General features: G+C 41.2%; 1 protein-coding gene across 1 annotated transcript in view; it reads left to right on the top strand.

The window, feature by feature from the left end:
- Positions 1-3,272: 3,272 nt before the first annotated feature.
- The window catches only part of LOC132392188 (uncharacterized), a 90,455-nt gene continuing 81,731 nt past the window's right edge, over positions 3,273-11,996 (top strand). Inside the window, exon 1 of the mRNA XM_059966033.1 lies at positions 3,273-3,312. Within this exon, the coding sequence (XP_059822016.1) occupies positions 3,273-3,312 (40 nt within the window). The remainder of the gene's footprint in view (positions 3,313-11,996) is intronic.

Below are 11,996 nucleotides of genomic sequence, written 5' to 3'. Positions count from 1 at the left end.
CGAGTTCAAATCTGGCTGGCTCCTTGCATACTTCCCATCCGTGCTGGGCTGAATGTCAAGCTAGTAACTCGGCCAATCCAATGCCATGGAGATGGCAAACATATCGCCTGTTGCACCATAAGACTTGAAAAGGAGCAACAACATTTCAAGACTATTTAATGTTTAAACAAACGGTTGAGCTGAACAATACTGCTAAAGTCACAAATTGTAGAATTTCATTTCCAAAGGATTCACCTTCTGGTAGAAATTGAAATTATTAGGTATTGTTCTTTTGCATTTCTCATTCCCTTTCTGATAGGCACAGAAGTGACCAACTCCACTGTAACACACACAAATTGCTGGAGGAACTCAGCAGGCCAGGCAGCATCTATGGAAAGAAATAAACAGTTGACATTTCGGGCTGAGACCCTTCATCTGGACAAGGTCCAGTACTGAACCTCCTGCATCAGCCAGTCCTGATGGGGAATACTGAAGCAGGGTAGCCTCCAACCTGATGAAATGAACATCAATTTCTTGAACTTCCAGTGATGCCTCCCTCCCCCCCCCTTCACCATTCCCCATTCTCACCTCATCTCCCTACCTGTTCATCACCTTCCATTGCTGCTCTTCCCACTTTCTTTCCATGGCCTTCTGTCCTCTCCTCTCAGATTCCCCTTTCTCCAGCCCTTTCACCAATCAGCTTCCCAGCTCTTTATTTCATCCCTCCCCTCGTTTCACCTATCACCTTGTGTTTCTTCCTCTCCCCCGCCTTCTTACTTTGACTCCTTATCTTTTTTCTCTAGTCCTGATGAAGGGTCTCGGCCCGAAACGTTGACTGTAATCTTTTCCATAGATCCTTCCTGACCTGCTGAGTTCCTCCAGCATTTTGTGTGTGTTGCTTGGATTTCCAGCACTTGCAGGTTTCCTCTTGCTTGTGAAAGGGAAATAGCGCTGACATTTCAAGTTGAAGACCATTCGTCGGAAAAGGAGAAACAAAAGTTAGGTTTTAGTAATAGAAAAGGTATGGAAGGGAATTTCCACTATAGGATTAGGTTTGGGTTGCCATGGAGATAAATTGTAGATGAAATCTCATCAATGGTTTAATGTGGATAGTGAGATGTTGTGAATGCAAAGGAGTGTACAGGAGTTCCCCAGGATATCGATGACCCACCTTACAGAAATCCAATTTCTCACATACATCTTAAAGAAGTTTTCTAGCTAGCAATATTAATAATAAACTGTTTCATGAAATTCATTAATGACGGAATACAATATACATTCTAATAATTTAACTATCTGCTAGGCTTATTATTCAATAAGATTAACGAATTGGAGCAGTTGAATGTTGAGCAATATTACACGTGTTACTATAGTAAATTTACATTTCAGACCTATGGAGGAATTGCTAGTGGACTGTGTTCAGGAACTGAGCACTTACACAACCCGGTTTCTGCCTGGACGAAGTTGTGTAATGCAAGGTTGCAGTACACGCCCAGCTCTACTAATGCCGAGAGAAAAACTGAGTTAGTATCACAGATGGTTGACATCACAGAAGCAGCCAGCTTTCATACAGAAATGTAAAGCAAGTTCCTAAAAATCTTTATTTATTTAAGTTTTTATGGACATGATAGGTGGTGGCATCCGTCGGTCTCGAGAGACCATGGATCTGCGCCTGGAGTTTCCGGGCAGGGTTGTATGGGAGACTGGCAGTTGCCTAAGCTGTAGGCCTTACCCTCTCCACGCCACCGATGTTGTCCAAGGGAAGGGCACTAGGACCCATGTAGCTTGGCACCGGTGACGTCGCAAAGCAATATGTTGTTGTGCCGTGCTCAAGGACACAAACACACTGCCTCAGCTGAGGCTCGAACCAGTGACCTTCAGGTTACTAGTCTGATGCCTTGCCCACTAGGGCACGGAGCAACACATGGACATGATAGCTCAGGAAAGTACTGCTACCGGTTCAATACCTTTCATACTCGAGTGAAAGGAGATTTGAAATTTGCTGCTGCTAGCTCAACCAAATCAGCTTCATTCTTCTCCCAGACTGAGGCTGATGATAAAAGTCTTTTTGATGAACTCTGTATTAGTCATGAGGTCCTAGATTCTTACAACACAGGAACAGGCCCTTTGGTTTGACTTCTCCTCAATTTACACTAATCCCATAGTCTGTATTTGGCCTGTATCCCACTTCCCTTTCTTATCCATGTAACTATCCAAATGCCTTTTAAACACTATGATTGTACCTACCTCTACAACTTCCTCCAGTAGTTTTTTCCATAAGCCTACCACCCTTTGTGCGAAAAACCTGCCCCTCAGAAATTTCACCTCTCACTTCTACTCTATATCCCCTACCTTTAGATTTCCCTGCTCCTGGAAAAAGACTGTGGCATCTATCCCATCTATGTATTTCATAATTTTATAACCCTCTATGGTTTTATAAAGCTCAACCATCTGTGCTTCACTGGGAACAACCCCTTCCTTTCCAATCTCAACCTTTTTGCTAAAGCCCTCCATTCTAAGCAAACCCTTGGTAAATCTCTGCTGCTGTCTTTCTAGTGCTACCACATCCTCTTTATAGTGTAGTGACCAAAACTGAACAATCTTCCAAGTCCAGTCTAACCAATGTCCTGTATAGCTGCAACATGATGTCCCAACTCTTATACACACTACCCCTGCCTATGTGGGTATTCAAGCTAAACACCTTCTTCACTACACTCTTCATCTTTTTTCTAAGAGTAGGGAAATCTAAAAGTAGAGGATATAGATTAGAGGTGTGAGGCAAAATATTTAAAGATCTAGGGGCAATTTTTTTGGGAGCTGCAGCCCAGGGCCCTTCTCTATATATCAATGCTTCTCAAGTCCCTGCTCATATTGATTCAACCACTATTAATGACAAACACTTCTCTGGATTAAATCACACCTGCAACTACTCTGCCCAAATTTCCAATTGATTTGTGTCTCTCTGTATCCTTAGGCCACCATCCTTGCCACCTACAACTCCAATAATCTTCATACTGTCAGCTAAGTTAGTTATTAGACTGCAGAAGGTCCAACAGCAATCCCTGTGGTATAGTGGTACAGTGGTACGCTGCTAGTTACAGACTTACAGCAAAAAAAAACAAAACAACCCTCCACTACTACCTTCTGCTGCCTATCACCAAGCCAGTTTTGGATCCAGTTCGCTGAAACATCTTGGACCCCATCTGGAATGGCGAGATACCATACAGTAGTTGGGTGTGAAGGTTCCTCAAGTTCTGTTCTGAGCAAGTTCAGATAGAGAAAATCCATGTGACATGGCAATGCTTCTAAGTGTGACAGAAAACAGTGAAAAAGGTAAAACATAATGGTCACCCACTAAGCCAATCCAAGAGGATTTCCTCAAAGTCAGTTTATAAAGAATAGGTTTTGGTTTAGAACAAGGTCACTTAGCTAAATTCGTATCATTTTGTTTGTACTGTTTCTGTTCATTCTTCCTTCCAAAATGTTCAGTTCACTTTTCGTTGCATTAAATGTTGCCATATACATCTCAGTTCCATTGGTTTATCTACTCTGAAAGGCAGTTCAACCTTCTCACTATTTAAGTTTTTACAAGTTTTACATCTTGTCTGAACCTTAAAATTATGTCCACGCTATTGAAGTTCAGACCAGAGATATAAATGAAGAAGAACATTAGTTCCAGTACTAAACCTAGGGAAAGAACACCGTATAGTTCCTTGCAGGCTGATAAACAACCACTGACTACTGCTCTCTGCTAGTTCTGACACAAAGTTTCAAATATCCCTTTCCCACCACCAATGCTGTTCAACCCATTGAATTCCTCCAGCAGAATGCTTGTGCTCTACATGCTGATATCTGCATTAATTCAGAAGATTTGTAGCCCAGGTCGTTGATGGTTTGGTTGAGTTGTTCTCCGATCTTGGTAATTTATTTGCAGATGTTTCATCCCCATGTGAGGAGACATCGTCAGTGCTCTGTTGACTGGCAATAGAACACTGACGATGTCTTCTCGCATGTCGCTGAAGTGTTTGCAAGAATATTGCCAAGATTGCAGAAAAACTTAGCCCAACTATTTGCATCTGTTGTATCTCCATTGCTCACTACTAGTTGTTTGCTTTCCAATTTCATATCCACAATACAACTATCCTTATTAACATCATGGATTTTCACTTTGCTTACATGTGGCACTTTATCAAGTGCCATCTAACAGTTCACACACACAACCACAATATCAACTGCACTACATGTGCCAATCCTGTCCATTACTCAAGTTTGTCAAACAGTGATTCCACTTTCAAAGAGTTCAAACTTACAAGTAAGAAGTAGAACACACACAAATTGGGATGGTACGGTAGAATAACTGTTAGTGCAGCACTTTACTTGGATCCACAAAGATAGTGAGATCAGAAGCGGTCTCCCCTTTCTTCTCTCCAATCCTCCCTGTCCTTCTAGGATATTCCAGACTGTTAACTATTTCTGTACCAGTTCCTTTTTAGTGAGCAGCATGTTAGCGCTGTTGCTTTACAACACTGGTATTCACTGATCAGAGTTTAATTCCTGCCGCTGTCTGTAAGGAGTTTGCACATTCACCCCATGACTGTGTGGGTTTCCTCTGGGTGCTCTGATTTCCTCCCAATATCCACAGACATACTGGTTAGCATTACTAAGTTGTGGGCATTCCATGTTGAAGCCAGAAGCATGTCGATGTTTTCTCGCTACCTGTCGCACATCCAGGGACTGTGCTGGTCGTTGATGAAATATCCATCTCACTAAATGTTCAAATGCTTTGATGGGCATGTGACAAATAAAAATAATCTTAATCTTAAACCTTAAATATTAAATCATAAAAATGCAGGAGGACCTCAGCAAATAGAGGGGAATAAACAGTCAGCATTTCAGGCCAAGACCCTTCATCAGGTCTGGAAAGGAAGGGAGCAGAAGCCAGAGTAAGAAGGTGAGGAGAGGGGAGGGAGTAAGGAGAGAGATTTAATTTCTGGAAGTTGGAAAAATCAATATTCATGCCATCAGGTTTGATGCTACCCAGATGGACTATGAGGTGTTGCTCCTCCAACTTGAGTTTGTCCTCACTGTGGCAGAAGAGGAGGCTGCAGACAGAGAGACATGTCCAAATGGAAATGGGAAGTTGCATTGAATGGATAATCACCGGGAGATCCTGCATTCTGTGGCAGATGAAGTGAAGGTGCTCGACAACACTTTCAGATACTGAGAAAGTACAGATGTCACCTAAATGTGTGTGATCTGTGTCGTAACGATATCAAGCAAATGAAAGCTGCATCTGATGTTGCTTTGAAAATAATGAATTACCATCCACTAGAGGATATTGAGAAAAGAGCTGGGTAAACCTGTTTAAAAGTTTAGAAAGTATTTGTGGTTAAAATGTCTGTATTTACTTCCTAATTATGGCTATTAGTGGGGTTGACCAAATGATGTAATTAGGGATTAAGCATCCCCACAGGCTGACTGCACTAAGCTGCAATATCTGAGGTTTTATTTTAGGCACGTGCATAGAGTACAAAGAAAACTTCTTTCAATATTGCAGACTAATTTGGACTAATATACGCAGTTTCTTCATTGTGGGCCACACTTTTATCAAGCAGGCTGTTGTTCTGCAGCATACAAGTAAAGTCCATTTTTGTGTTAGGATCACTTCTGATGTTAATATTTTCCAAAGTATGAAAAACTTATAGACTCTTACATCACTAAGTCTTCCCTTTACAGATGATGTGCCTTTGAAATCCATCTAACCACAACTTCTTGATTTAGCTCGTGTTGGCGAGGAGAAGGGTCACAATACCGGGGGCAGGGCAGCTGGGAAAGTGTGATTTTGAAGAATCTTATAAACACTCAACTGCATGTTCCAACTCCTGAATCCACATTTACACTCTCCAGACATGAAATGTGGAAAATACGAATTCATTGCAATTGCACACTGCTCCCTGTGAGAATATTTGAAAACCACAAAGTGCTGAGGAGAGTTGCACAGCAAGTATAATTACAGCCTCTGAACAGACAGCTGGGTACCTAAATGCAGATCTTGGCCTGAAGTATTGACTGTCTATTCCCTTTCAGGGATGCTGCTTCACTTGCTGAGTTCTTCCAGCACTTTGTGTGTGTTGATCAAGATTTCCAGCATCTGCAGAATGTCTCGTGGCAGTGTTTTCACTTCTGAGTCCCAAACTTTGTGTTTTTTCCCACATTAAGTTCTCTAGACAGGCACTTCATTGCAGTCTGAGGGATGGCTGGAATTTTAGGTGAGACGTTAGCTAAAAGTAGTCTGTTTATTATTTATATTTATTGAGATACAGTGCAGAATAGGCCCTTCTGACCCTTTGAGCTACACCACCTAGCGAACCTCCAATTTACTCCTAGCCTAATCACAGAACACTTTACAATGACCAATTAATCTACCAGCTGGTATTTTGTACTGTGGGAGGAACCTGGAGCACCCAAAGAAAACCCACGCAGTCGTGTGCAGAACATACCAACTCCTTATAGGCAGCAGCAGAAATTGAACCCATGTCACCGGTACTGTTCTCCAAGTTAGGTTAGGTTCTTTATTGCTACAATCTCCACCTTAACCATGTGAAGGCACAGGCCTTCCTGAGTGGTAAAAGTTATGAAGGAGTAGGGCTATCAGTACTTTGTGCAGTAGTCTTGAAGCATTCTGACAACCCCAGTTTACCCAAGCAGCAAAAGTATAATTTCAAAAATGCTGGAGTAATTCAACTAAGGCAGCAACTAAGGAGAGGAATTAGAAGTGGACTATATGTTGTGGAGCAGTTCAGTGTTTAGATGTGTGAAGTTATCCACATTGCTTCAGGAGCCTGATAGTTGTAGGGTAAAAACAATACTTTAAGTTGCTGGTGTGGGACCCCTGCCCGATGGAAATAGCAAGAAGAGAGCATGGATGATGGATGAAGGTGCTGTAATCACCTCTTTGGTTCCCTAAATGGTGTTACAGAGAACCTAGAAATCAACCTGAAATGCATGTGTCCATCAAGGCAGTGGATAATGGACAACATTCATCACAACTGAGGTGACTGTGCAGACAAGTGAGAAAGACTGCCAGCATATATCGTTTCCTTTCTGACCCACACTAATTGCATAAACTTTCATTGGAGATAGAACATGGGGTGCAGTGGAGAGTAGGCAATATCTTGTACTCTGATTGTTTCTGAATGTTTCTTGATTCTTTTTTTCTTTATGTGGAGCTAGTCCTCCACCGGTGTAATAGCAGGGACATGTTCCCTCAGTCTGCAGTAAGGGTCAGAAAACCTTCCTGTTTGTGAGGACCTCAGAATTGGAATGTAAGGAAACCTTCTGTAAATGTTGCTAGGAACACCAGAACTAAAGAAACTGAAGTATGTGAAGGTCCTGTGATTCCCTGCATCTGTTCTGCCTTTCCATAAAATTATACCCTTTTTCTCCTGAACATTTCTTTTCTCCCCCAGCCAAACACCCTAAGTTACCTTAATATCTTTAAATATTTGTCTTAAATGTACCAAATAGATTATCCACCACAGGCCTCCTAGTAACTGGATAAAGGAATTTACTCTCATCACAGTTTTGAAAATGTAGCCAATTATATCTCTACTCAACACTAATCCGTCACTATCATAGACTAGACACTAATGAAAGGAAACATCAGACCTGCATCTACCCCTTACGAGTTTTATAGATTTCAGTGTGATCACGTTCCCTTCTATAAACATAGATTAAACACAGTGGCCACTTTATCAGGAATTTCCTACACTTAATAAAGTGGCCACTGAGTGTACGTTCATGATCTTCTGCTGCAGTGGCCCATCCACTTCAAGGTTCAACATATTACTGGTGTAACACATGATTATTTGAGACACTGTTGCCTTCCTGTCAGCTTCAACTGGCCTAGCCATTCTCCTCTGACCTTTCTGATTAACAAGGTGTATTTGCCCACAGAACTGCCGCTCGCTGGATGTCTTTTTGCTTCTCGCGCCATTCTCTGCAAACTCTAGAGGTTGATGTGCAAGAAAATCCCAGCAGACCAACAGTTTCTGAGATACTCAAACCACCCTGTCTAGCACCTTCCATGGTTAAAGTCACTTAGATCACATTTCTTCCCCATTCTGATGTTTGGTCTGAAGAACAACTGAATCTCTTGACCATGCCTGCATGTTTTCATGCACCAAAATGCTGCCATATGATTGACTATTTAGGTATTTTCAATAATAAGCATATGTACCTAATAAAGTGCCACTAAATGTATAATATCAACGAAAACAGAAACTGGAAATACGCATCAGGACAGAAGGGTTTTCAACCTGAAGTGTCAGTTCTGTTTCTACTTCCACAAATGCTGCCTGATCTATGGATTAACATCATCTGGTGTTATTTCAGATTTCCAGTAATTGCAGTGTTTCGTCTCTTCTCCTGAGATTATTTTCCCAACTGGTGCACCTTCACTCAATTCCATCTATCAGAAGTAGAGGCAGAGAACCAGATCTGTACAAATATTCAAGGGCTAAATATAACTGCAGTCAGATTAAGATTTCAGAGATTACTGTAAAAAGCTTCCTGACTTGCTATCTTGACATTTCTCCTGTCTTCATATGATGCTGGCAGCTGTTGATCCTTTTAACATGACTAATGTGCCCATTTCTGCAAATGTTCGGAAAAGAACTGTTTTCAACTTTCCCATTCTGGGCTAGTAAGTGCTTGGGCTATCTATTAAGTTCAATCATCCCAGTGTTAGGAGAATATTGGAGAACTGTCTTCTGCTTCATCGATGACTTTCCTTCCATTATAAGGTCAGAAGTGGGAATGTTTCCTGATATTTTCTTTTGGTGATTCATTTGATTGCTGATGATTCAATTTCATTTGCAACACCCCAGCCAATGGAACAGTCCCTATAAGGACACAGCAAATCCTTGGCAAAGTTCACACATGGGCAGATAGGTAGTGAGTAACATTTGTGTGACAAGAGTAGTAGGTAATGACAATCTTCAACACTTTAACAAGGGAGAATCTGACTAATAACCCTTGACATTGCTTATGTTGGGTTCCCGCTGTCAACATCCTAAATTGACCAGAAGACTTACTGAATCCTGACACCCCAAGTTTTCTCCGCCAGCGATACGGCGATACGATGGAATACTCTCCACTAGCTTGGATGTGTGCTGCTCCAACAAATCTCAGGAAAACCAAAAACAGCCAGGCAAAAGCAACCTCGTTATCGGCATCCAATCAACCTGCCTAAACAGTCACCCCGCCCACCACCAATGCACCATTACTGGAGTGTTTAGGCTCATCAGTAACTCATTCAGACTAGTCCAAAAACTCCTCCCAATCTTCTAACCTCTGCTTGCACAATGTACAAGAGCAGGATGCTGGCTAGAAATACTTCTGGTTGCACATCCTTCCTAAGTGGAAATATATTGGCAGTCTTTCACCCTCATTTAGTCTTAATCCTGGAACTCTCTACACAACAACACCATGGAGGGACCTTTACCAGTAGACTGGTCCTAATTCAGTCACCACCATATTTTAAAGGGAATCGGGGCATCAATTTGCACCCTTGCTGGCGATGCCAAGATGTAAAAAAAGTGTATAAATAAAAAATACAATATCTGAAACAGGGTTGAGACCAAGAGAGACTGAACAGCACAATTATTGATGTTGCTTGAAGATGGTGGAAGTTTGTTGATTTGCATGGAGCAGATGTAAATAGGAGGAGGTGAACGACACAAAAAGAATTGAGCTTAAAAAGTGAGATAAACGTGCAGATACTGGAAACCTGAAATAAAAATTTTGGAGGTCAGGCAGCCTCTGGGGAGATTAAAGAAAGTTCTCAATACAGATTGATGTCCTTTCATCAACAATGGCTGGTTTTGCCACAAACTGGCAAGGTTATTTGAAATTATTCCATTTATTTTTGAGTCCTGAGGGCTGTAAGGCACAGAAAATCAGATACTGATCCTGTTAGTTTTGGAAAAAGCCACACTTAAAAGATCTCCCCAAACTAATCAATAAGCTTCAAGACTTTTGCCTCAATACCTCCTTGTGAAATTGGATCCTCGATTTCCTCACTTGCAAACCCCAGTCACTTCAGATTGGCAATAACATCTCCTCCATGATTCCCATCAGCACAGATGTACCACAAGGCTGTGTGCTTAACCATCAGGTTCAGGAACAGTTATCACCCCTCACCCAGCAAGTTGTTAAACCAAAGGGGATAACTTCAGTCAACTTCATTCGCCCCAGTACTGAATTGTCCTTGCAACCTATGGACTCATTTTTGAGAACTCTTCATATGATTTTCTCAATATTTATTATTAATTAATGTATTTATTATTATTATTATTATTATTATTATTATTATTATTATTATTATTATTATTTTTGTTTTCTTTCTTTTTGTATTTGCACAGTTTGTGTCTTTTGTATACTGGTTATCTATCCTGTTGGTGCAGTCTGTCATTGATTCTACTATGATTGTTGGATTTATTGAGTGTGCCCACAAAAAATGAATCTCACCAATGTATATGGTGACATATATGTCATTTGATAATAAATTTACTTTGAACTTTGAGATCACATTTGGAATAAGATGGATATTTAAAGTAATGAACGGGAATCTTATAGAAACATATAAAATTATGAAAGGGATAGATAAGATAGAGGCAGAAAAGTTCTTTCCACTGCTAGCTGAGAATAAAACTAGAGGATATAACCTCAAGATTTGGGGGAGTCAATTTAGGACGGAGATGAGGAGGAACTGCTTTTCCCAGAGAGTGGTGAATCTGTGGAGTTCTCTGCCCAGTGAAGCAGTGGGGACTACCTCAGTAAATATATCTAAGACAAGGTTGGATAGATTTTTGCACTTTTTCCTTTGTCAGAGCAATGGCATTCACTCCTGCTCCCTGATACTCACTGATCTCTGGTACACTGCTAGTGTTATCCACAGTGAAGACAGATGCAAAGTACCTATTAAGTTCGTCTGCCATTTCTTTGTCCCTCATTACTACCTTACCAGCATCATTTTCCGTTGGTCCAATAACAACTCTCACCTCCCTTTACTCTTTATATAATTAAAAAAAATCTTTTGGTATCTTGCTTTATAATACTGGCTAGTTTGCCCTCATATTTCATCTCTTTCCTCTTGTAGCTCTTTTAGCTGCCTTTTGTTTAATTTTAAAATTTCCTCATCATCCAATTTCCCACTCACTTTTGCTACCTTTTCTTGGTTTTTATGGAGTCCTTAATTTCCTTTGTCAGGCACAGTTGACTGCCCCTACCACTTGAGAACTTCTTCCTCTGTGGGATATATCTATCTTGTGCCTTGTAAGTTATTCCCAGAAACTTCAGCCACCTCTGCTCTGCCATCGTCCCTGCCAGTATCCTCCAGTCCACCTGGGCAAGCTCCTCTCTACGCCTCTGTGATTCCCTTTATTCCATTGCATTATGGATACATCTGACTTGTGCTTCTCCCTCTCAAATTGCAGTATGATTTCAATCATGTTATGATCACTGCCTCCTAAAGGTTTCTCCTTTATGTGAAACTCCCTAATAAGATCCGGGTTATTACACAACACCCAATCTAATATCATCTGTCCCTGAGTAGGTTCAAGCTTAAGATGCTCTAAAAAGCCATCCTGTAAGCATTCAACAAATGCCCTCTCCTGTGATCCAACACAAACCTGATTGTCTCAATCACCTTGCATATTGAAGTCCCTCATTATAATTGTGTCATTACCCTTATTACATGACTTTTCCAGCTCACTTTGCAATCTTAAACCCACATCTTGACCTATAAGGAAGACGTCATCCCTCTGACACAATAGTGTCAAGAAAACAACCTCTCCCTCGATGTTGCAAAAACAAAGGAGCTGGTTGTGGACTACAGGAGGAATGGAGATGGGCTAACCCAGGGGTGGGCAAACTTTTTGACTTGTGGGCCACAAAGGGTTCTAAAATTTGACAGGGGGGCCGGACCAGGAGCAGATGGACAGAGTGTTTTGGTA

Source organism: Hypanus sabinus, chromosome 4, assembly GCF_030144855.1.
Source record: "Hypanus sabinus isolate sHypSab1 chromosome 4, sHypSab1.hap1, whole genome shotgun sequence".
NCBI classification, from domain to species: Eukaryota; Metazoa; Chordata; class Chondrichthyes; order Myliobatiformes; family Dasyatidae; genus Hypanus; species Hypanus sabinus.
Note: the sequence above shows the minus strand (reverse complement) of the source record. Positions and strands in the feature narration are given on the sequence as shown.